Genomic DNA, 26,956 nt, shown 5'->3' with positions numbered 1-26,956 from the left:
TTTTGAGATGGGAGTCTGTAGCCAAATACATATCATTTTGGGGGTCCTTCACATGAAAATGTTTGAGCACCACTGACATAGAAACAGACTTTTTTCAAAAATAGCAGATCTACAAGCTCGCAGCGTGGCACCGAGTGCCGTGCTGCGAGCTTGTAGATCTGCTATTTTTGAGAAGTAGTGAAAATGTGTGCAAATCTTTCAATATGTCTTTTTTAAGCGAATATTTGTAACTCAAATTTAGCTTCTGGGGGTCCCTGGAACTAAATATTTTGAGATGGGGGTCTATGGCCAAATACATATCATTTTGGGGGTCCTTCACATGAAAATGTTTGAGCACCACTGACATAGAAACATAGGTTTTTCAAAAAACCTTAGAAGGATTTGAAATATCCAAAGACAAATTATCAAGATTTTTCAAAAATAGCAGATCTACAAGCTCGCAGCGCGGCACCGATTGCCGCACTGTGAGCTTGTATACTTTATCTGCTATTTTTCAATAGTTAAAGCACAAAATAATGCGCAATAATGCGTTCCCAGTCTAAATGGGTCAAATGAAGAACATTCACGAGGGGCCTGCAGTGAATCCTTGTATCCAGGGCCCAGAATGTGGTGCGACACCCCTGTGTACATGGTTACTGTGCAGAGATCTCTTGGTCTGCTTCCAGGCCAACAGACAGACACACACAGGACTCACTCTGTCGCCAAACAGCACACATACCAGTAGGGTTTGTGGTTCGCCTGTTTGTTTTGGTATCTAATACACACTTCCTTTTGCACACCCTTTCAAGTGGAACACATGGAATATGAACTCCAGATAGCGAGGCATGTTCACAGACAAGCTTGCCCTCCAACCGACAGGCCCGCTGTGAAACGCATCTAGCAACATGTAGACCCGGCTTAATTTCCTTTAATTAATAACGGGAGGGTTTCTTTTCTCCCCCCGGACTGTATACAAAAGTTCACCTTTCCGTGATCTTGGAAAGGTATTTTTTTTTGATGGATGGGATTTGCGTTGAGCGCAGTTTATAGCCGTTAAAGTGCCAAGAGAAACAGAAGTAATTGCTGGTGAATGATTTTTTTTTGCTATTTTGTTGATATCGGGGCCTATTGAGCTGCATCTCAGCTTTCATTATATAATAAAATGATTGCCTGTTATTCATATATGGCATGAAATGTGTAACCATAAATCATGCTATTTGTCGCAAGCAAACGGTTCCAAAATAATAGTTTTACTTCAAAACCACGCAGTGAAAATAACGTAAAGTTGGCCCAGATGAAATGGTTCTGTTGGTCTATCCTGTCACTGTTGATACGTGGGATGCTAAATATCAGCCTCGTTGCTCAACTGCATCTACTAACATGATTCTGAGCTGGCTAGAAAATCTTGCAGATGTATTTCAGTACAAGTTCACATTCATCATTTTCACTGTCTATTGGCCACATTAGCCCACATGTTTAAAAGTGTATGAGGTCTTGTGTTGTCTTTTTGTTTCAATCTTTTAACCATAAGTAGGATATGACTCCTCGACCGTATAACTTTATACTTACATTCTCATAAAGGGCCTGCAGAGTCTCCAGGTCAACTACAGCATTGTCCATATTTAGGATGGCTAGGGAAGGACAGAGAATAGTGTTAACGCTATGTGGTGACATTTCTTTGCAGCCATCCATTTAACCACCTAAACCCTGCTATATATTTAGTTGACCAGGGGAGGCCCCCCAGGGCTCTGCACTTGGTCCGCTTCTTTTTTCCCCTCCACATCAAATCTCTTTGCAGAAAATAGACTACCGTATATACAGGCTCAAAATGAGTCCGTGAGCTTGTAGATCGGCTATTTTCGAGAAATGTTCGCTCGCCCTCCAGAATAGGGTTCATGTGGTTAAAAACATTTATTTTACATACAAAATAAAAGACATGAAACCAGCACATTAAACTTTAAATAAATATAAAAGACATGAAACCAGCACATTAAACTTTAAATTGTTAACCGCTATAGATAACCGTCCTGGCTCAAACATGTAGCTGAATGACATTTTGAATGTTCAGTGACACAAGGGTTCAATTCACACAAGTCATTTTATACGCCGCCTGCCACGAATTATACAGTTATTATCGGCCCTCTCAGTGATAGCATAGTCGAGAGGCCACAAACTAAAACAAGAAACACGCCGGGTCTTAGAAATATGTCAAAAGGTACAATGAGCCGCGTTTGAACTCCTGTGTTTGAATTCCTCGTGTCGCCTTTTTGTCTCGGCGCGAGGACCTGGCGCCCGCGAGCATTAATCCTTTGAAAGTAAATGTTTAAAGACAAACAGAGCCCCGGGGGTCTGCAGTGTTGAGGCCGAGGTGTTGCTTGTACGCACAATCACCCGACAGAGCACTCCACACCTAGCATGTCTGTCTCACCGTGCACTTGGTGTCCAAATTGCTTGCACCGTTTTGATCTACTGATTTGCTGTTGACATACAGTACAAGAGTACAAGTGTGTGTGTGTGTGGGTGTGTGTGTGTGTGTGTGTGTGTGTGTGTGTGTGTGTGTGTGTGTGTGTGTGTGTGTGTGTGTGTGTGTGTGTGTGTGTGTGTGTGTGTGTGTGTGTGTGTGTGTGTGTGTGTGTGTGTGTGAGTAATATCAAAGGGATAAGGGAACATGCAGTAATGGATTCAGCGTGGTCTCGCAGTCTCACAATTCCATGTTTTATGTCGTTTTTTTGTAATTATCATTACATGAATCTAATCATTACATGACTAGATTTATTTTTGGGCCCTTCCTGCAAAATCAAATGACTATACCAAGGAATCGCCGTGGCATATCGATCTCGGTTGTCATGTGGCCAGTCTATGATCATGTGGTCATCTCTCAGTATATTTGGGATAGGCCTATTATGTTACTATATTACTTCAGCCCTAGCCAACCTCAATGGACTTCCACTATAAAATGTACATTTACAACAATTATGTGAAACAAAACATGAGTTTTGTGTTACTTGTGGCAGTGTGCATTAAAAAGTTGGCACTGATCAGTCCAGGAGTTTGAGAGATTATCCCCGGACAGGCACACAGATACAAGACAGACCGTCTTCTTTTTGGCTCGCGCTTGAATAGAGTCATGCCGTAAATCATTGGTTCTCAATGTGGGGTCCGGGGACCCCCAGGGGTCCTTGCGGGAGTTCCAGGGGGTCCCCAGCTAAAATGATAGTTAGGAACCAATGGACCCTTATGGGTCTGTGTGTGCATTTGTACACTCTCAAGAGTTAAATTAACATTGATTTTAAAATATAAATTGGGGTCCCAGATATAGAAATACCATTAAATGGGGGTCCGTAGCCTAATGCATGTCAAACTGGGGGTCCCAGAAATTAAAATGGTCAAAATCAAAATCAAAATCAAAATCACAGCTAGATCTGTAAAAATCAGGGTCGATCCCTGGGATATCTTTTCAAATGGGGGTCCTTGATAGGAAAACGTTTAAGAACCACTGAGTAAATAGTCAGACAGGACAACTTTCTCTGAAGCCCATGTCTATAAGGCTTATAAGGCATTATCCAATTGCTTGGATCTGCGGTTCTGGACAACAGGTAGCCTATATATGGCCGTATCAGTTGGATCGGCGGTTCTGGACAACAGGTAGCCTATATATGGCCGTATCGGTTGGATGGGCGGTTCTGACAACCACCCATACAACGACTCAACGGCAGGCATAGCACTCCCTTGGGCCATTGGCAATGCACGCGGCAAGGTTCTCAACTAGACGGTGGTACGGACATGCAGATATTACCAGCATTCATTACGATCCTTGCAAAAACAATTATTAAGATACTTGTCCTTATAATTTATTTTAAAATGCTTTATAATGTGTTATGATTATTGTTATAAAGCTTTATTAATGGGTATTTGGCCTATTATTGCGACCGTAGGTCCCAGTTAACTATGAAAACCGTCACATCTTGTCCGTATCCTGTCTGTAACGCGGCAACGCCTCAATGTCTATAGCTGCTGACCTGTTGTGACATCAATTGTTGTGACATCACATTCCGTCCTTGTCCCTTGTATTCCCATTGTATGCCCTATAAGAAGATCCCTGATCTGCATATATGTCTATAACTGACCTATGACATCACATTGAGACATCACATTCCATCCTTGTCCCTTGTATGCCCTTATATGGAGATCCCTGATGTCATCAATATTAAGCCCATATCTTGGAATGCCCATATATGGATATATTGTGTGAGTCTCATGGACTCACACAATTATGTCCGAGGTCGCTTTTCGCCCTTAGGTGTCTTACTGGTAACTATAACTATAAACGTAGGATCCTTAAAAAAACATTCAACATTATCAACATTTTTTCCACAGATGTAGAAAATCGCTGCATAGAGCATACAATACTTTGGAGACTGTAATCACTGGGCTATAGTAAACCATTCAAGGACCTCCGGTTAGATAAAGTATGCATTACGGACGCCTGTTTGATATAAATATTTCTCCGGGACCCCAATTTACAAGCTATAATGCAGGGTTCATTTAACTCGTAGAGTGTACAAATGGAACCGAATGGAGCCATATAAAGGTTGTACACTCTCAGAGTTACGGACCCACAACCACAAGGGTCCATTTGGATCACGAGGAGTGGTCCACGGACCCGACGCTGAGGACCACTGGGCTATAGAGTATACAGCATAAATGAGCTGAGGCTGGATTTCATCTTTACTGCACTTATACAATATTACAGAAGTGTTGAAACGGGGTACACAATGAGATTATAGGCCATTCGGTTGCTGAGTGAGTGCACAAAACCACAAAAGGAAAACAAACAGTCCCGCAGAGTTATGATCGTGTCATTTTAACAAGGTATTTTACTTTGACCGACAACTACTTTCAACATTGTGTTCCTTGCTAGGTATTTGTTGACAATAAATCCCCCATTCCTTCTCTCCGTGTCATCCTCCAACACCCCCCCCCCCCCCCCCCCCCTCCCTTTCGTGCTCCTTCTCTCCACTTCAGCTACCACAAGGGCAACCTCATCCAGGGGCGTCACAAGGGGGGGAAAGTGGGACTGAGTTACCAGGGCCCACGGTGGAGGGGCCTTAATTATTTTATACTTTAGCTATTGAAAAATAGCAGATAATACAAGCTCACAGATAATACAAGCTCACAGCGCGGCACCGAGTGCCGCGCTGTGAGCTTGCAGATCTGCTATTTTTCAAAAGTCGTGAAAATGTGTGCAAATGTTTGGACATATGTTTTTTTTTTTTTTTTTTAAGATTTGTTTTTGGGCTTCTTGCCTTTATTGGATAGGACAGTAGACTGACAGGAAATGGGAGAGAGACAGGGAGTGACAAGCGGCAAAGGTCGCCCGGATCGGGAATCGAACCGGCGACGCCGACAGGCATTGATGCAGAAATGGCAATGCCTATATGGTATGCGCCTGGTCCACTAGGCCACCAGGCGCCCACATATGTATTTTTTAAGCGAATATCTGTAACTCAAATGTTGCTTCTGGGGGTCCCTGGAACTAAATATTTTGAGATGGGGGTCTGTGGGCAAATACATATCATTTTGGGGTTCCTTCACATGAAAAAGTTTGAGCACCACTGACCTAGAAATACTTTTCATGATTTTTCATGTTAAACCCCCTCCCCCTATGAAGAACATTCATGGGGTGCCCACTGTGAATCCTTATACCCAGGGCCCAGAATTTGGTGCGACGCCCCTGACCTCATCTCCCCCTTCTCCGTTCTCTCCCGTCACCCTCTAACCCTGCTGACACTCTCTCTCCCCTTCCACAGCCACCACAGAAATAACAACCCTCCGTCTGCCTCTCCGTCTTCCCTCTCCTTTTCCACTCGTTTTCTCTTTGACTCACATCGTAGTTTTTCGCTCCTCTGTTCATTTTCTGCCCCTGCACCCCCCTCCCCCTCCCCCCCCCCCTCTCTCTCTGTATCATTCTCTCTCACTCTCGCTGCACTCCTCTCTGGTAACTTTAGTCATTTGGTTCTCATTACTGACTCAACCAGAGAGGCTAGCTGGGATGTTTGGCTAGTCGTTGAGGGGAGATGTGTGTGTGTGTGTGTGTGTGTGTGTGTGTGTGTGTGTGTGTGTGTGTGTGTGTGTGTGTGTGTGTGTGTGTGTGTGTGTGTGTGTGTGTGTGTGTGAGAGAGAGATGTATCATCACTTTCAAGACAGTCCTCTCACGACCGAAAACCCCAAAATCCATCTGCCAGCATCTACGCCTCCTGTCACCGCACTCCAACCCCCGGATGGCGCCTACAAACCACGCAGTTGCTAACGCAGTGACCGACGTGCACCAAGTCCTCGCAGGAAGCAGACACCACACGGGAAGTGTCTTATGAAACGACCGAGGAAGAACGACAAACAACAGCAGCTGTGAGGAAAATAAAGACTGACGACTCCTCCCTAGGCGATTGGAAGGTCGTAAAAAGAAAAACTAACAAAAAACGACAGTGATTCAGAATGTATAGATTTTATATCTCTGTGGATGGAGTGAGCCGCGGCCGAACGTCTCGCTAGTCATTGTCTGCGTATAAATAAAGCAATGATTCACTGGATTGGATCTGACGAGGGATGAAATCAAGAATGAATCCTCCCCTGTTTCGCAAACACATTGTTCTCTGACTCACGACATTAGCCTAAAACCTCTAAACGGCCCAGGGCATCATGAATGATTGTTCCTGGGAAAAGAAAACAATAGACTTTCTAGAGCGGCGACACCAATTTATTATGTTGTTTACAATTTTCGGGGATAGCTATTTGTCTTTTTTGGTAAAAGATATGGCACTAGGGTTTCTTCATTCAGTTTCTCGGGAGACACTGAGACAGGGAAACGGCGAGAAGATTCAAAACCACACTTTGTCGCCATGGGTTCATCATCTTCCTGCGGTGATGGAAGGAAGAGGTGAGGGCTTTCACCAGAGGACATCCCTGTGGCGTGCGGGGGTTCCTCCTGGTGCGTACACAGCACACTGCGACGTGATATAGTGCCGTTTCCAATCAGTGGTAATTATGCAGTATGGCAAAGACTGTCCTAACATGGGAGACGAATGACAGCGCTGATGAGAGTGGCCCTCGCCTGCCCTCGCTCTCTCTCCCCCGTGACCTGAGATGAATGCACGGAGGGAACGATGGCATGGCCAGAAGAGAGTGAGGAGACAGAACTCCACTTTGAAGGCACACAACACATCCTCAACACCACTCCATGTTTATATGGTACAAGCGCATGTCGCACAGCTTGGGTTTTGTGGCAAACATTCCACATAGCCGCCTCAGCTGTGGCAATAAAGGCTTGAAGTCGAGATGTAGACGAGACCCCCCCAATCCGAAAGGAATGGAGGGGCAGGGGCGTCACAATGGGGGGAAAAGTGGGACTGAGCTACTGGGGCCCAAGGTGGAGGGGCTTTAACTATTGAGAAATAGCAGATCTACAAGCTCACAGCGTGGCACCGAGTGCCACGGTGCGAGTTGTAGAGCTGCTATTTTTGAAAAGTCGTGAAAATTTGTGCAAATCTTTGAATTTATGTATTTTTTAAGCGAACATTTGTAGCTAAAATTTTGCTTCTGGGGGTTCCCTGGAACTAAATATTTTGAGATGGGGACCAAATACATATAATTTTGGGGGTCCTTCACATGAAAAAGTTTGAGCACCAATGACATAGAAACCCAAAAAGCTTAGAAGGATTTTAAAAATTCAAAGACTTGCACAAATGTTGTCGCGTTGTGAGCTTGTATATCTGCTATTTTTCAATAGTTAAAGGACAAAATAATGCGTTCCCAGTCTAAATGGGTTAAACCCCCTCCCGCTTTGAAGAACATTCATGGGGGGCCCGCAATGAATCCTTGTACCCAGGGCCCAGAATTTGGCGCGACACCCCTGTGGAGGGGATCTGAGGAAGGGCTGTTTAGACGCATGGATGAGGGATTAAGATTGGAGAGCAATCAGAGGGTAACTAAAACAGGAAGAGAGAGTCCATTCCCGTCAACATCTGAATGACATCACTTTTAACAGAGCCATTTAGACAAGATGGTGACAACACGTCACAATAGGACAAAGAGAACCGTGATAGGAAGGGGAATGGTCGTGGAAAATGAAAGGAAAAAGAAAGAGCGCTAATGCTTCCCTACAAAGCCGAAGTGTAGTAACTAAGATTTTAGACACACCGACTTATTTGTGTCTCCCAAAAGCCTTCGTGATTTTGGGGAATAAACAATTACCTCAAGAACAGATATGTAATTTGTGTCACTTATGATATCTCATTTCGGCTGACCAGTTGAAGCACTTTTAAACCCATTCTTCAGTCAATAAATGTGTTCGTAGTTATTGCACTTTGGCTTAGTAGGGCAGTATTTAATCTCTGTGCTGTCTTTCATTTAAAAAGTCTGCCATGAACTAAGTTATTATGGCCTGAGGACAGCCCCAGCAATAAAGTCAGTTTATTCCATAGAAAAATCGATTTTATACCGATGTACAGTTAGTTAAAGGAGCTATAGTCAACTTTTTCTTGAAAAACGGATGCTAAAATAAAAATAATGTTTCGAAAATATTTTATAAAAAAAATAAGCTTCATATATGTGTTTCAATTAAAAAATGACCACAAAAAGCGGAAAAATAATGATAAAATAATCATTTTGGTCCTTTGTTTACATTTACAGGGCCCGTAAATGTAAACAAAGGGCCAAAATGATTATTTTATCATTATTTTTCCACTTTTTGTGGTCATTTTTTAATTGAAACACATATATGAAGCTTATGTTTTTTATAAAATATTTTCGAAACATTTTTATTTTAGCATCCGTTTTTCAAGAAAAAGTTGACTATAGCTCCTTTAATTATTCAACCCCCTCTGACAAATTTGTTCATTAGTTTAGCCACTGTTCCTTTGACTTAGAACTTGTGAACTATGCTCAAAACTGTACTTTTTGGAACATTCAGTGTCTTTGCAATTGTTTTATATTCTTTTCCTTTTTTGTACAAAACAATAATCTCTTCTCTGAACCTTTCTGACCATTCATTAGATTTAGCCATGTTTCTAACTGCTCTAATCACAGTCAACAAGTCAACAAACTTCTAGTCAACTGGTCCAGATTGCACATCTGATGCAACTATTTAAGCCCTTGATTAGTCGATTACAGTTGATTACAGATGTTTTCAGGAGTAATTAAGAGTGAATAATTGAAAGTGAAAGTGGCGTTGAAAGTGGCATTTACAGTTTGTGAATGTAGCCAATAAACCAACCAGATTTGCAGAGGGGGGTTGAATAATTTTGAGCACAACCGTAACTCACAGTCGAAATGCAATCAAAAATACGTTTTTCACACTTTTAGAGCATATCTGTAGTGATAATATGTTCATACCTAACACTGGATGCCAAGAAAAGTGAAATAAATCAAGTATTTGTGTATTATAATGAAACAATTAGAGCCCTAAGCCCAGCCCCTAAACAGAAACGTCTTGCGTGATGACGAACATCAAGAGAATGATTCACGAGGTCAGAATGACTGACAGGTGTCTGTGTCAATAAACGTCATTTACTTCAACTTCAGTGACTCCCCGCAAGCCGCTGGTTCGCGCGTTTCCCCCCCTTCCCCCGCACAGCAGAGCCAGTCGGTTGTGTCGGCCTGCCTCTGGTTCAGCCAATCACAAGCAGCGGCCGACATCTGAACACAAATTTGTTTCCGTAGCCGCTGCCTTGTCAGTCTATAGCGCGATAATGTGATACTGAGCGTCGATGGTCAGCCCGCCCGTCTTTACATATTAATGTCTTCAAGGACCGTCAAAACACATTCACCCAAGTGCTTTGTACCTCCTTTCTGGACCGTTTCAGGAGGAACTGCGTCACTATAAGGAAGTGGAGTGAGTGGAAAACTTGGTTTCATTGGGTCTTTAAGATGGAAAGGCATCAAAAGGCAAACTGTATGGTGAGTTAGAAGCAGAAAAAGAATAACGCTATCACACTTGCCATTCTGGATGTCCTTCATGTCTAGATGGATGCTGGACATTAGAATCCCCACAGCCTGGGAACGCTTATTATTCAACAGCTTCACCACCTGAGAAAGAGAGGTAGGGACATGTACCACACACACACACCCACACATACAGTATATATATATATATATATATATATATATATACACACACCAGAGAGAGAGAGAGAGAGACCCAGTAAGACAAGAAGACTACTGCTTTACCACAGCAAATGTACGCATGCACGTCACACACACACACACACACACACACACACACACACACACACACACACACACACACACACACACACACACACACACACACACACACACACACACACACACACACACACACACACACACACACACACACACACACACACACACACACACACACACACACACCTATTGAATGGGTCAAAAACATGAACCCCAATCTCCTTTATCTTTTTTCTTTCCTTTCATGGGAAGAGAACTTTTGCCAATTCACCCACAAACATTATGCAAATTATAATCCTGTCTGGTCGGATTATTGTGATTGACAATTTCCCCCCGTCTCTCTGCAATTCTCCACATCCATCATCTTTCCGTGGGGTGATTTGAAACTTCCAGATCTAACAGACAACTAGACGCTTATTTACCAAACAGGGTAATTCAGAGGGTTCAGTCCCTGGCAGGGGCGTCACAAGGGGTAGGAAAGTGGGACTGAGTTACTGGGGCCCAAGGTGGAGGGGCCCTAATAACTTTAACTATTGAAAAATAGCAGATATACAAGCTCACAGCGCGGCACCAAGTGCCGCGCTGCGAGCTTGTAGATCTGCTATTTTTGAAAAGTTGTGAAAATGTGTGAAAATCTTTGAATATAATTATGTATTTTTTAAGCGAACATTTCTAACACAAATTTTGCTTCTGGGGGGTCCCTGACTCCCTGGAACTAAATATTTTGAGATCGGGTTTCCGTGGCCAAATACATATCATCTTGGGGGTCCTTGACATAGGTTTCTTGCACACATTTTCAAGATTTTCCAAAAATAGCAGATCTACAAGCTCGCAGCGCGGCACTCGGTGCCGCGCTGTGAGCTTGTATATCTGCTATTTTTCAATAGTTAACATTCATGGGGGTGCCCGCCGTGAATCCTTGTACCCAGGGCCCAGAGTTTGGTGTGACGCCCCTGGTCCCTGGCACTGATAATGCATATCATGTGGAGGAGAGGTTCTCAATGAGCATGTTTACATTATGTTTCCATGCGACTGCAATTGGCAAAAACGTTGGGGGGGAAAAATGAACACTCAAAAACAGATACTCATACAGCGATGGCGGCACAAAAAATTGAAACTACCGAAACAGCCACTTAAGTTTGAGCTACAATTAAGAAAAGCTTGTTCACTAATAACATCTTTTACCTGTCAAAACAGTTTCAAATAATAAGTCAGACTTTTTATCATACATTGTAAGCTGTAATTAAGAGTGGACCTCGGAAGGGCTGAATAAGCAGTGGAGGCAGTGCCCAGTATAATCGCCTTTGTTAGCTTATCCCTTTGCATCTTTAACTGCAACTTGTATCTGTAACTGTAACAACAAATATAACCAAAATGGTCACATTTGGACACATATAGTTGAATTAACACTCAGGATTTTACTGTATACCAGGGGTCTTCAATGTTTTCAGGCCAAGGACCCCTTAGTTGAGAGAGAGAGATGAAGCAGGGACCCCCACAAACTGTTCATAGATTTCATATAGCACAATCATCAGTATATTTTGGATTCATGTAAATTTGTGTTTTCAGATCATTACCTAATAAACTTGATCTTTTACTCTGTACTTAGTCTGCTCTTTTTCCCCTCTACACCAAACCTCTTTGCCGAAAATAGCTGATCTACAAGCTCACTGAGCTTATAGATCTGCTATTTTTGGCTACAGTTCTCAGAACATGGACACTAGGGTTCAAGTTGTAAATACAAAAAGGATTGGAAGATTTGGAGGACCCCCCGTAGTAACTCTGAGGACCCCCTAGGGGTCCCGGACCCCCTGTTGAAGACCCCTGCTGTGTATACTGTAGTGAAGAAGCGAGGGGGGACAGAGTTAGGAAACCCTATAGCCCACCGCTATCCAGACAGAGTGATTCCACTGAGCCCAGATCACACAGACCACAGGCCTCTCAAACACATACACAGGAAGTTATATCACCGAGCCAACTGTCTCTGTCTCTCCTGGCTGAGCCACAACATGGGGAGACGAGGCCTGTCGAGATATGACGCTAGGACGGCTTCCCCCAACGCGCCTCTGACGCGCGTCAGTTGGAAGAGCGAGTCATCAATCATATTTTATCAGTTGGCTCCGCTGTTATAAAAAAAATAAACCTTAAATTACATAACCCAGAGTTGAGTTCTTCTCAGCCCCTCTCATATACAATAAGCTTAAATACACATACAGTATCTGCAAGTTACACAAATTTCAATTTGAATTTAAAACAAGACTGCCCTTGCAGTGCGTCAGCGGGATTATCCAACAATAAAACACAGATGGAAGCGTCGACCACTGAATCTATTGAGATAGCGAATAGTTTAGCGACAAACATTTTCCTTTCAGTGATGGTGTTTCATGAAAACAAGTCCCAACGCCAAACATAGCATTTTCGTACACTCATCAAAGCCATGTGTGTTTCGAGGTTTTTGGTTTAAAGAAATCCTTTAAGTCAAGTCAATCATCGATAGAGCTTGCAAGCAGGGGTGTTTCTTTCTGATCGCATGTGTCAGTCATGCCAGTAATAATTTGTTTTCAATGTGGGGCCAATATGGATTTTCATCAATCCTATACGGCGCCGAATCGCATGTCAAAAACAAACCCCTGAGGAGCCATTTGTTCTGCCTGAGAAAACAAAAATGGGAGAGAACCAAAATAGAAAAGCATTTGATGGCATTTGTAAGTAACATTATGTTTTCATGTCAATGCACCACAAAGATCTGTGCTGGTATAGTGTGTGTGTGTGTGTGTGTGTGTGTGTGTGTGTGTGTGTGTGTGTGTGTGTGTGTGTGTGTGTGTGTGTGTGTGTGTGTGTGTGTGTGTGTGTGTGTGTGTGTGTGCATGCACTGTGACCTTCAGCACTCACTGGATCAATTTGCAGCAGCTGAGTGTGAAGCCGCCATGAGATGAGGTTCAGCATCTCTAAATCTGAGGCTGTGGTTCTCGGCTAGGAAACCGGTGGATTGCCCATTCCAAGTAGGGAATGAGTCCTTGCCTCAAGTTTAATTAGTATGTCTTGTTCTCGAGTGAGGGTAGGATGGAAGATCAGCCAGCGAATCGGAGCAGCAGCAGTGGTACGGTGTTCACTGTACCGCACCATTGTGACAAAAACAGAGCTTTTGATCTACTGGTCAATCTTCATTCCTACCCAACAAAAACAAGACTGCGGGTACAAGCAGACAATCTTTCTCAGGAGGGTGGCTAACATCTCCCTTAGGGATAAGGTGAGATAGACTCACATAGCCAGACAATATCACTTTATTTTTTTTTAAAGATTTGTTTTTTGGGCTTTTTATGCCTTTATTGATAGGACAGTAGACTGACAAGAAATGGGGAGAGAGATGGGGAATGACATGCGGCAAAGGTTGTCCGGATCGGGAATCGAACCGGCGACGCCAGCAGGCATCATAGCCTAGTATGTGGTATGCGCCTTGACCACCAGGCCAGCGGGCGCCCCAGCCAGACAATATCACTGCGTGGATATTAGTCTGGTTCTTCTTTTTTTCCCCCAAGGATTGGTTACTAAAAGATTCAAGCAGACTCTATTGGTTAGACCTACAACCAATCAGAGAAGCACAAAAGTGATACATCCACCCTACATTTTAATAATGGGCCCTGGTTAGTGTCAGTGTTATTTTTTACCCAAGGGGCGGTTACCAAAAGATTCAAAACTACAACCAATCAGAGTAGCGCAAAGGTGATACGCCCGCCTTACATTTGCATACTGAGCCCCTGGTTGGTTCCTCACGACTTGTGAGCTGTGAAATATTTGAATAACTGAGCGGGGCAAGACCTAATCTGCCACAGGCCATTTTTCTTGCAATGGCAAATCCATCTGGCTACACCAGGCTAAAGGTGTCATCCGTCAGAGGGATGGTTCGGGCATCCAGTAATCATGACTCCAGGCATGTCCAGCTGGGAAGAGGCCGACCAAGGGCCATGTGGAGGGATTCTATCTCCACACTGGCCAGGGATAGCCTCAAGGCTTTATCATAGTCCGAGGTGAAGAGCTATCACCTCAACTTTTAGGTGATAAGCTATCACCTAAAAATGTGAAAACAAATGGAGGCCATCACTGTCACAGACTCACAGTGAAGTCCTACTATCACTGCGCCTCCGTGCCTCTGAAACCAGGGGGCACACTGATTGGTCCAGATCGACCAATCAGTGAACGGGGTGATGGGGAGATATCTGAAGGTAAAAACAGAGGAGAGATGTCGGGGTTCACGGTGATAGTCCTTGAACGCGGTGAATGATGTAATGTTGTAGGTTTCTGACTTTAAAAGACTACACCGCGTTGATAGCTTATCACCACAGACTGTACTATGATAGGGCCATCAGGATCCCCCTTTCAGAGCCTGACTGATGTGGCCGGTGAAAGGAAGTCTGTGGGTCCCAGGTTGAAAAGCTATCTCTGCAATCAAAATTCTGCTAAATGGTTGAAGATGGTTGGATAGAAGCTTTGGCCTGACTGCCAATCTTCATCTTGGGGCGGCCATAGCTGAATGGTTAGGGAGCCTGCCTGGGGTCCCCTGGTTGTCCCTGGTTCGATTCGCGGCCAGGATAGCAATGTCGATGTGTGTCCCTGAGCAAGACTCTTAACCCCTAATTACTCACGCGCTCCTTGTGGGCTGCGAAGCAGCTGGGTTGGGCTGCAAATACTGAATTTCCCTTGCGGGAGGAGTAGGTAACTATTATTATTATTATCTTGAAAAGGAAGCAAGTGACCTCCACACATCTGCACCTACAGTAATAGTTAGGATGGATCAAATTCATTTAAAATAGTAGTATTAGTATTAAAATCAACCTACCACCAATTTCTGCCACTAAATTACTTGATTCATTCATTATTGAGGGTTAGATTTGGAAAACTATAGCACACAGTCTACTGTACCTGGTTGGGGTAATAAAACTGGTTGGCCTGGGCCACAGGGTAGTGGTCCAGGCAGGCAGGCACCTTGGCTGGTGATCCGGCCTGGCAGCGCGTCGCGGGTTAGAGTCCTGACACCCCCCCCCCCCCCCCCCATCTCTCTCCCCATTTACCTGGCAACCTACTGTATACCTATCAATAAAGCCCCCCAAAAAATATCAAAAAAAAAAAAAAAAAAGTATGTTGCACAGGTTGCAACACCAAGTACAAAATCAATGTCAGGTGAGGCGGTGACTCCATGGGTCAATAAAATAAAAAAGTCTCCCCCCCAAGGTTTTCTGAAAAGTTGGCAGCCCTGCTATATGCCCAGTTATACATTCTTAAATGAGCAAGTCATTGGCAAAGTTGAACAGAGGGCCCGCTCTTTCTTTTTATTTTATTTTACAAATGTTAAATTGAAACATGTTGTTAGTGAGCACTACTGTAATTGATTTGGCATGTATGGAGTGCCTTTAGACATCTCAGAGCATGGGTTGTGTGTGTACAGCACCAAGGAACTAACTCTGCTAATAACATTAATAGTGTATGAGACTGACTATGCTTGTGGAAACACTTGTACAATCGCTTTAGGCGATTCACACTCACTCACATTTTGTTAGTGAGTGAGGCCCACAATGTTTAAAACTGCACCTATTTATTTACATAGATGCAAGTATGTTACTTTGATAGAGGCTGGTTTGATGTCTACTTGCTATCCTATCTTTGTTTTTCTAGTAGTATAATTCCTTGACCATTTATGTTTTTGATAGGGTCTTACTTCGACCTTGCACTTTGCAAATCCCTCTGCAAAACAGCATGTACTCAATGCATAAATCATAAATGATATGTTTAAATATATTTCTAAGTCAATAACCCAAACCAGAGAATAAAATGATTCCCCCCCTATGAAAGAATATTAGTGTGACTTCGCCACATAAACCCTATGCAGCCCCGGGGCTCTATTCCAGGACAGCTAGCTAGTATTTCCCTCTACACCAAATCACTTTGCCAAGAACCGCATTGCAACGCAATGCAATGACAAGCTCACAGCTCATTTACAAGCTTGTAGTATTTTCACTGAATGGTGATTTCTGGCCCCAGAACAGAGATGCTAGGGTTCAAGTGGTTAAAGGGCATCAGGGAGGGGGGCCTAACAGTGTGACTGTTAAAGTCAGTCATTCAGAAAGCACCACAGGGGGAACCACATCACCAATTATAGCTCCTGGGCCTCTCACTTGCTCCCCTGCCTCCCTCCTCTTTTTCCCCCTCCGGCTTCTCTCTCTCTCTCTGAAGAGTCATCACCATCGTGAGGTTACCTCGCCGCACGCGAGACACTGGCTCCACGCCACCAGTGGATGGTCAGGTTGGAGGGGTAGCCGGCTAGGAGCCAGAACTCACACCACATAATAACTGTCGGGCTACAGCAGTTCCTCCCGTCAGTCAGTCAGAGGGACTGGGAATCAGTAGGACTGGGAGTCAGAGGGACTGATAGTTAAGAGGGACTGGAAGTCAGAGAGGCTATAGGAGCTCTAACATAAAGGCCTGTCCATACTGTCTCCGACAACCAAACTTTTCATCAGAGAGTTCCGACTTTCCAATGTGCAGCTTTCCGAACTCTAATTTGGGGTAATGCTTTTCAGAAGATGTGAGTGACGTAATTTTGTAGTTGAACCGGACCTTTCTGACGAAAAGTTAGGTGGTCAAAGACAGTATGGACAGGCAGTTAAGGCATAAGAGCTGGTACTTAAGACAATCAAAATAGAGCCCTAGGAGTCAGAGGGACAGAGTCAGAGGGATAGAGTCAGAGGGACTGAGTCAGAAGGACAGAGTCAGAGGGACAGAGTCAGAGGGACAGAGTCAGAAGGACAGAGTCAGAGGGACTGGGAGTCAAACAAAGACTGAGGTTGGACGAGGCTGATCATATGAGTCAGAGGGGCTAAGAGATGGAGACAGAGTGAGCAGGGTCCCTCTCGCCCCAACACAAATAGACCCATATGTAACCCCTGGGATTCGAACTCGGGTCTCCCGCTTGAAAGTCCAATATCTTAACTATAAGCCCTATTCACGGCCCGCCCACTCAGCACATTTCTCAGCAACTTCTTGCTGACGTCAGTTTAGAAGGGTAAAACTACACAGAAATTGCTGGACTTAAAGCCAACAAATCATTATTTAGAACGGTAAAGTAAATTATAATGCTTTGTGCTAGCCATATTTTATACTGTACTATTCGGAAATTGCATTAAATTTGCGATTTCTGTGTTAACTCTATAGGCTTTTAGCAGGGTTTTACTCTTCAAATGTGACTTCAGCACCAGGAGGATGCTAAGTGGGCAGGCCGTGAATAGAGCTAATTGATATACAGTACATACATATGCACGTGCCTGCATGCGCGCACACAGAAATGCATATATGGTGCATCCACATATAAAATACATGTTTACATGCATACACAAACCTGTTTGGCCTTTGACTTGCTGATTGTGTCTGATATTGGCTTCTTCTTCTCCTTGACGGCGGTTTTGGCAAAGAGGTCCACAAACTCGTTAAAGTCAACTGTTGGCTCTTCGATCTTCTCCCACACCAGAGAGCCACTGTCCCTATGAGGACAGAGTAAGCCGTAAGGAATACATTACTCTCAATGTCTAAATGTTATAGAGCATCGCAGCGGAAGTGGATTCCTGGGGTCACTTAATATTCCCCATTCATTTTCGCCATAGACTTTTACAAATATATTTATAACAATTATGTTAAGCCTCGAACCAAGCCATCCAGGATGGAGGTGAATCATGACCATATAACCTTTTTTCTATGAAAAGAACATTTTGAAAATCGCTAAACAAAGGGTAGTTATTAAATGTAGTATATCAAATAATGTAATATTAAAATATGTTTTCACATAGGATCAAAGGTTATATGATCATGATTCACCTCCATCCTGGATGGCTTGGTTCGAGGCTTAACATAATTGTTATAAATATATTTGTAAAAGTCTATGGCGAAAATGAATGGGGAATATTAAGTGACCCCAGGAATCCACTTCCGCTGCGATGCTCTATATATATTATATTTTTAAGATAGGCCAATTTTTTTTTTATCATTGATAGATTGTATACTCCTCATTATCCAATGAGTATTCACTGTATATAACAAGTAACACGCCAATGGCAAGTGGCGACTGTCAGGTCAGAGCTTCTAAATATGGCACAGACTTGCCATCGTGTCTGCGTTTGTTGAGGCAATGCACAGTGGTAACGTGATCCGCCTCTCGCTAGCACAGTGGTATCGTGATCCGCCTCTTGCTAGTACAGCGGTAACCTGTAACATGATCCGCCTCTTGTGAGCACAGCGGTAACGTGATCCATCTCTCTCCCCAGACAGACACAGCTGACTGAGCAGTTGTTGATTAGGGTGACTGACTGACAGACGGACTAGGCTTGGCGTTCTCATACTAAATGCTCCCTGACGTTCGCAATTGCCCATATTAGTTGGGATAGTTCACATACATGACTACATTTACTGTATATAACTGTTAATAACTCACACATCATGTAAATGCTGGTCTGGGCAGTCCTAGTGCAGAGGTCAACACCCTAAATCTTCTTTGGTTTTTGATTAATATAGTATTATAAAAATATGGCAAATGAATTGTCTACAATGGCCCCTTTTCCACCAGGGGTTAAACCGGTTCGGTTCTTTTCAGAGTGTTTCCACTGAAAATGAATTGGTTCTGAACCCTAAAAGTTGGTCGGAACTGGAACAAAAAATGACTTGGTTTTTCTTGCCCTGAACTGGGAACCAACGTGGGCTTTGGTTCCATTCTATTCTACAGGGTTGGAAGATGCAGATGCGATTTAAACCATGGAAAAAGCAAGCGAAAAATCATCATTAAAAAAAGAAAAGAAAGGGAAACTGTATCTGCCATTGTCGATTGATTTTCCCATGTGAAATGGACAGTTTGACAGATCATTATTCAATATATTTTGCTGGCCAGGCCTGGAATCTAACCTGGCGCAATTGGGGACTCCTGCTCCACAGGGGGGGCTCTAAAACTGGTGCTTAAAAGTAAACTGATGGAAACGCAAGCTGGTTGGTGGCCGGTTCCATGAAAGCACCAAGGTTCCAATAATCTAGAAAGGAACCAATTTCTAGAACCAAAGTTACTTTGGTGCAAAAGGGGCCAATGTGTAATACAAGCACAGAGCCCACATGAAGAACCCCAAGACCTTCGACATTTAAACAGAACTGGACCAGGTTAGGCAATCGCATTGCTCATTTTCTATATCAAAATGTGGTAAAATCACTTACAAGGAACACAGCCTACTGCAGTAAATCACAAGCACCAATCATTTATACGGGGACATATTTATTTTTGTATCATTTCTTCCTGGCCTTAAGACAATGAGAGAAAGCACCTGGTTCAAGTCAAACCACTGTGCACCACAATTCCTGGCCGGCATCTCAACCTCATTTTCCACTGTGTTACCATCTCTATGGCTCTTTGGCAGATCTTTATCTTAAATGGTCAAGCTCTCTCTCTGTCTCCAGTCCCCACAGTTCAGAGGAGAATACCTTAATGTGAATGGTGCATGTCTATCTTCACTTTACATGATCAGCCATGCATTTTGTTTACACACTATCTGTAATGCCTATCGGACAAACCTACCACTTACATACTGACAGACAAACTGGCCATATACTCTCTTTTAACTGAGGCAAAGATGTAGTCCGGCCAGTGCTGTACTGTATGAAATGGTCTTTTTGAGCGGTGGTCACACCGTCTCCTATACGTGGCCGTGTGTGTATGCGTCCGTCCGTCCGTCCGGCCGTGTATGTAGCCTCAAGCCTGCAGTACCTTTTCTGACCACACATGTTAAGGGAGGGGCGCTGTTGTTCTCACACACACACACACACACACACACACACACGCACACACACAGGGGGGAAGGATGGGTCAGCATGTGTGGTCAAGTATTATTATTATTATTAACAAACTGAATGTTTTAGGGTCAAATAAATTAGAGTGTGTGAAGAAACTACAGCATTGTAAAGCACACTAACCCCGCTGCACCCACCCAGTAGTGCTGTTGCACAGCCTCCACGACCACCGCTCAGTTCACACGGGTGTGATTTTTTTTTGTTCTTACCCATTTTCCCTTACAGGATGATTGATGATAAAGCCAACCTCGAAGTTGCAAATCCTTCCATTGACAGAAAAAAAGTATAAATGATTTATGATATGTCCAAATCTTATGAACCCTTTCCAGACTGATTTCACTTGGTTCAACTTTCTTTATTCATGAGTGTTTATGTTTTTATTTTATTTTTGAATGTTCTGAATAAATGACAAACAATTTTGTTCCTTACTCTGTTGTGGATGATGGCGGACTTAAGCAGTCACACCTGGCCTGAGTCAAACTAATTAGACTGAGCTGGAAGTGACCACACAGCTGCTGCACATATAACGAAGACAAACTTGATTTCCTGTATCTGTTACTTGGGAAGTCTCTTTATCCAATGGAAAGTGGTGTGAGTGACCGTGGCCACTTAAGAGACCATTGTGTACCATTTCATACATAGTGGCGAGGCGTGGGATCTGGGATGGTGTATTTTGGCAAATGAAGGATCTTTGTTGTTATATCAGCCATGCCCACAACATCTCCAAGGCTGGACTCACACACATGCGTGAAACATCTTCTCCTTATCGTCTGAGAATGGCCACTGGGGGCGCCGTACTAATGCATTGTCAATGGAAGGTTGTTTGTTTTTTTGTCGTTGCCGTGCCTCTAGCTCAACCGCAGCCTGTCTTTTGGCCAAGAGACACGGCAACGACAAAACACCAAACAACCTTTCATTGACAATGCATTAGTACGGCGCCCCCAGTGGCCATTCTCAGACGATGAGTCGATAAGTCAGACGCAAATGTCTGTACAGCGCCCAAGAGAGTCTCTGTCATGACAGGGTCCCCTCATAATTCCAACTGTTAGTTTAGTGTGAGGTTAGGGATAGGGTTAGTTATAACGGGGCCAGTCGGACCAGTTGGAATAATGGGCTGCCGGAATGATGACATGCTACCGCAAGATGGCACATTTCCATCTGCTCTGGATTTTACCCTCTTGCCCCCTCTAGAATAAACATGTTCGTACCATCTATTCTACACACACATACCTGACTGTGGCCCTCAGTGTCAGAAGAACCCCCAGCAAAGCTATGGAGGTGGCATGTGGAAAAAAAAACTGCTGCTGTTTACTTACTTTTTAGCATGAAGTTGGATGCGCGTCCAGTAGAGTGGCTTCATGGGTTTGGGGGGTTCAATGGGGGCCTTGGCGGGGCCAGCCTCCTGGACCATCATGCCAAAGGGTGGAGGCGGCCCAAAGCCTGGGGGTGGTGGAGGCCCCATCCCGGGTGGGGGTGGTGGAGGTCCCATCCCGGGTGGGGGAGGAGGGGGTGGAGGTCCCATACCAGGTAGGGGAGGAGGGGGTGGAGGTCCCATCCCGGGTAGGGGAGGAGGGGGTGGAGGTGGAAAGCCCATACCAGGTGGTGGTGGAGGGGGCGGAGGTGGTGGTGGACACGGCCCCTGCCCGGGTAAGGGCGGGGGAGGTGGAGGAGGAGGAGGTGGCGGAGGCATTACCCCAGGGAGCTGGGGTGGAGGTGGGGGGATGCTTCCTGGTCTCTGCTGGCAGGTGCAGACAAAGCCCTGTGTGGGCCGCGGAGGGGCTGAGTTGGTTGAAGGAGACACGCTACCAGGTCCATCCTTTAAAGGCACTTCAAACCTGAAGCCTTCTTCCACAGGCGAGGTCTGCACAGACCTCTCTGCCCTCCCTCTCTCCCTCAGGGAGAGCCGCTGGCCCTGCAGCAGCGCCATCTTGACCCTGAGGTCATCGATGGTCTTCTCCAGCTGAGAGACGAGAGCGTCCTTATCCTCCGGGGACGGCTGACCCGATTTCAACCTGATGAACTCCGCCTGCCAGGGACCAAAGGGAAGAGTTTAAAAGGGGCCTGCGAGTACAGTAGAGCAGGGGTCTTCAACTTTTCAGGCCAAGGAACCCTTAGCTGAGAGAGAGATGAAGCAGGGACCCCCACAACCTTATCATAGATTCCATATACAGTAGTTTCATTGTTTGACAGTACAATTGTCAGTTTATTTTGGATTCATGTCAATTTGTGTTTTCAGATATTTAACCACTTAAACCTTCAATACTAAATAATAAACTTGACCTTTCACTCTGTACTTAGTCTGCTCTTTTTCCCCTCTACATCAAAGCTCTTTGCCGAAAATAGCCGATCTACAAGCTCACTCACGCCTCGCAGATCTGCTATTTTTGGCTAGAGTTCTCAGAATATGGATGCTAGGTTCAAGTGGTTAATATAAAAAGGAGAAAAAAAAATTCTATAACTCAAAGATTTGGAGGACCCCCATTAGTAACTCTGAGGACCCCCCTAGGGCTCCCGGACCCCCTGTTGAAGACCCCTGCAGTAGAGCTTAGAACTAGAAGTAAAAACTCATGAGGTTAATGTTTGCTGTCCGTCTTGTTTTGAAATTCCCTTTGAAAGCAGGCTATCAAGCCTATTGTACTTTGAACCACAAATCCCAAAGTGCAACAATACTTTCATCTTGGGGATTTGCTGCCAAGTCTCGGACATTATAATATAAAAAAGCAAAACACCCACAACTGAGGGAGTTTAGTGGCAGGGCTGTGAGCTAGTGAGGGGTCATGGCAGTCCATTATGTCTAGACTCCATCAGACCTCTGGCTCCAGACTGGGTAGACCAGGGATGAGGGGAGACTGAGAGATTTGACCCCAGAGACAGGGAGTCTCGCTGGGCCTCATATGGGCTATTGAGGATCCGCGTCGGGATGTACACATTCCCCAGCTGTGGTTAAATCTCAACATTCGTTCTACAGTATGTGGCCTGTCTGATTTACTAGTATGCCAGGGAATATGCAGGCTTAAAGTGATGTAGAAACATATTTCATGCTTGCAATGTCTGCCCTCTGGTGGGGGAATTGAGTTACTGACATCTTCATAAATGGGTAGGTATGGACTAAGGTTAATAACTGAAGATCATATCATAGCTGTCGGGCAGAAACCTTGTTTCTCCAAGTTTCAAATAGGCCTACGTTTTTTCGTAAAGTAAAACCCTGCTTTACTTTAGAACAGACTAACCATACACTCCTACCCTTTTCGATAAATATCTGCTTCTTCTGTTTATTTTATTTACCTTATTATTATTTTTTTCTGCTTTGGTAATTGATGTTATCCTATGCATAGTGCTGTCCGTCTTACCGTCTATCCGTCTGTCTTTCAATGTTATATGAGATACATAAAGTGGTTCCTGTGTAGCCCAAATAAGCCGAAAAGCTTACTAGGATCTCCGTTTAGTTGACCTTGTACCAGTGATTTACTGTCACGAAACTTTTTCCTATGCAAACTTCTAATAAATTCTTCAAACAAGCAATGCTTCATCACACAAAGGTGTCGCACAAAAGTAGTGAAAAAAGCCGATCTACAAGCACACAACACCTCACACCGCGAGGCGGTGTGTGGCTGTGCTTGTAGATTGGCTATTTCCACGATTTTAAATCACTTTTAAAATGATAAATGCAAAACTAAAGGTTTTGACAAGGTTTCCACCCGACAACAACAATAATGTTAATAGTCCTAAAAAATAGCGGGGAGTTATCCACGGAGGCTGGATAACAGATCAAGTTCAAATGTTAATGAACACAATATTTAGACATGCAGTAGATTTAACTCACCTGAGAGTGTGGTGGTCCTCTGGATGTCTTGCCTGACAGCTGCTGTGGAGGGGGCCATTGTACTATGCCTGAGCCTCTGCCATACTGTTCCCACATGTGGGAGGGTACTGACAGGCCAAAAGATGCCCAGGTGTACAGCTGCTCTACCTGCACACAGGGGTGTCACGGGGGGGGGGGGGTCATGAAAATGTGAATATGTGTATTTTTAAGTGAACATTTGTAACTCAAACTTTGCTTCTGGGGGGTCCCTGGAACGAAATATTTTGAGATGGGGGTCCGTGGCCAAATACATGCAATTTTGGGGGTCCTTCACATGAAAAGGTTCAACATGAGTAGTCCTAACTATTTGTGTTTATTAACCATGCACTGTATGTAGAGTCTGTAGTCAGACCAAATAGCATGGATGACTTTAACATGGAAACACATACCACCCAATTGAAGTCTTGGAAAGCGTCACGTGAAAGCACTTTTTCAAAAATAAGAACATTTTCCCTAACTGAGCCTCGTTTAAGAAATATCAATAGAATACGTTGTGACTCGACCCTCTCTGAAAACAACATAATGAGACAACAACTAAAAGACCATGGGGTCACAGAGAAACATTGTTAACCCATTTAGGACTAGGATTATTGACTGCTTTAACTATTGAAAAATAGCAGATATACAAGCTCACAGCGCGGCACCGAGTACCGCGCTGCGAGCTTGCAGATCTGCTATTTTTGAAAAATCATAATTTTTCTTTGCAAGTCTTTGAATATATCTATTTAAAAGCGAACATTTGTAACTCAAACATTTGCTTCTGGGGGGTCCCTGGGACAACATATTTTGAGATGGGGGTCCGTGGCTAAATACCTGTAATTTTGGGGGTCCTTGACATGAAAAAGTTTGAGAACCACTGATTTAGAGGAAGGATTTAGAAGTCGGGTCAAAGATCGGGTCAAAGATATTCAAAGACTTGCACACATTTTCACGATTTTTCAAAAATAGCAGATCTACAAGCTCGCAGCGCGGCACTCGGTGCCGCGCTGTGAGCTTGTAGATCTGCTATTTTTCTAAAGTTAAAGCATACAATAATGGTTAAAGGTCAGAGGAAATGTATTGAATTAGGAAAGCAGCTGATACCAGCCACCCGCTTGATAACCAGATTTAGCTCATCCTCAACAGCTCAAAGCTATAGATTCAGCGTCGAAATGTAACAAAAAACAAGCCCTGGTATACTAAAAAAATATATATAAAAAAAAAATCTGTCCTCGGTCAAATATTTCCCTAGTGCAGGGGTCGGCAACCCAAAATGTTTTTGGTTTTTTTGGACCCAAAAAAACCAAAACAAATCTGTCTGGAGCCGCAAACAATTATAAAAGCCTTATATATCGTCGTTGTCGGGTGGAAACCTTGTATGTCCAAAACTTCGTTTTGTATTTATCATTTAAAAAATTAACTAAACTAGTGAAAACAGCCGATCTACAAGCACACAACGCCTCGCACCGCGAGGCGTTGTGTGCTTGTAGATCTGCTGTTTTCACTACTTTTGTGCGTCAGTCTTGTATGATGAAGCAGGGCTTTACTTTGCGAGAAAAAAAAAGAAACTTGGAGATACAAGGTTTCTGCCCGACAGTGACGATAAAAAAAAACGTTAAAATATTTTTTTCATACATTTTTTAAAAAGCTCCAGGGAGCCACTAGGGTGGCGCATGTGGCTCTAGAGCCACGGGTTGCTGACCCCCGCCCTAGTGGGTTGACTAATCAATCTTAAATTGCACATGGCCATTGACCATTAGCATATCTAGGGCTTAACTTTCATTTTTCCAAAATGCAAGCTGTTTATTACCATTTTTGCCACATGATATACTGTAGGATCTGTTGTTGTGGTGGTCAGCCAGGTCGGAATTCCATAGCCTGGACGGACGTCCATGCTGTGGTTTTACAATTTAGGCATTAGCAGTTTTAATGGTTGTTGTTTGGTTGTCAGTTGTCACAGAAGGGACTTTATATAATTACATGGTGACCATGGTCTTTGTAGACAGTGGAAACTGAAATTAGGAGAGAATTTATTTAAAAGGTTATTGGCATTGCAAATAGGGAATGATTTGATACGTTTTTTTTATAGCATTTTTGCTTGTAAATCTGTATTTAGCCCATCCATTCTCAGGTTTGACCTTGACCTTATTGTGACCGTAGCCTTTTCGACCCAACAATGAGACATCTTTTCAGGGCAGCCCATCTGTTCTCAAGGTATTTTGCAAACATACAAACAGACAGACAGGATGTGGCGTATAACATAACAAACGAAAAAGCCCCCATGGCAGCAAATGCTCCTAAATGTACGTGTGTGGCGATGGTGATGGTGCGTTTGCGTGCATGCTACTCTGGGTGAGTGTGTGTCTGTGTTATTTTGCAGGGCTCACATGCTATTTATTTCCAGTTGGACAGCTGACCCCAGGGTATGTTTTCCTTTTACAGTCACTACCAGGACAGAACCTTACAATAACCAGACCCTCGTTGCCTGACCAAGCACCACGCACGCACGCACGCACGCACGCACGCACGCACGCACGCACACACGCACGCACGCACACACACACACACACGGTACAAAGCACGGCCAGATTCCCAATGTCTTGCCACGCAGTGGTATATCACCGCCACATATTACAGTACTAACTGTATGAGGAATAATAATTAGACCTACTGTATCGTATAGCCTACTTGTAACCCCCACCCCTGCTCCACTTGGTACAACACAAAGCTCTCAGTGTATTTGATTTCATGAAAAATGCACAATACGAAACCAGAGAATTCCTACGTTAAAAGGCCGCTTCAAAATAAAGCGGTGCGAAGAGATAGAATATGATACATTCAGGGAGTTGAGTGGAAAAGGGGGACTAATGGAAATGGATGAGAGAGAGAGAGAGAGAGAGAGAGAGAGAGAGAGAGAGAGAGAGAGAGAGAGAGAGAGAGAGACAGAGAGACAGAGAGACAGAGAGAGGGAGAGAGGGAGAGATTTTTGAAAAGGAAGAGGGACTGAATAGTGACTATAAAAATTCAGAGGGATATCTAGCCTAT

At 43.9% G+C, this 26,956-nt stretch overlaps 1 protein-coding gene across 1 annotated transcript in view; it reads right to left on the bottom strand.

The window, feature by feature from the left end:
* The window catches only part of fmn2a (formin 2a), a gene marked incomplete at its 5' end in the record, with an annotated part of 77,551 nt that overhangs the window by 41,474 nt on the left and 9,121 nt on the right, over nucleotides 1-26,956 (bottom strand). The window contains 5 exons of the mRNA XM_080740697.1: nucleotides 1,549-1,610; nucleotides 9,969-10,062; nucleotides 17,591-17,732; nucleotides 21,387-22,096; nucleotides 23,894-24,040. Of these exons, the coding sequence (XP_080596823.1) occupies nucleotides 1,549-1,610; nucleotides 9,969-10,062; nucleotides 17,591-17,732; nucleotides 21,387-22,096; nucleotides 23,894-24,040 (1,155 nt within the window). The remainder of the gene's footprint in view (nucleotides 1-1,548; nucleotides 1,611-9,968; nucleotides 10,063-17,590; nucleotides 17,733-21,386; nucleotides 22,097-23,893; nucleotides 24,041-26,956) is intronic.

The sequence above is a fragment of the Nannobrachium achirus genome, assembly GCF_963921795.1.
Source record: "Nannobrachium achirus genome assembly, chromosome: 13".
In the NCBI taxonomy this organism is placed as follows: domain Eukaryota; kingdom Metazoa; phylum Chordata; class Actinopteri; order Myctophiformes; family Myctophidae; genus Nannobrachium; species Nannobrachium achirus.
Note: the sequence above shows the minus strand (reverse complement) of the source record. Positions and strands in the feature narration are given on the sequence as shown.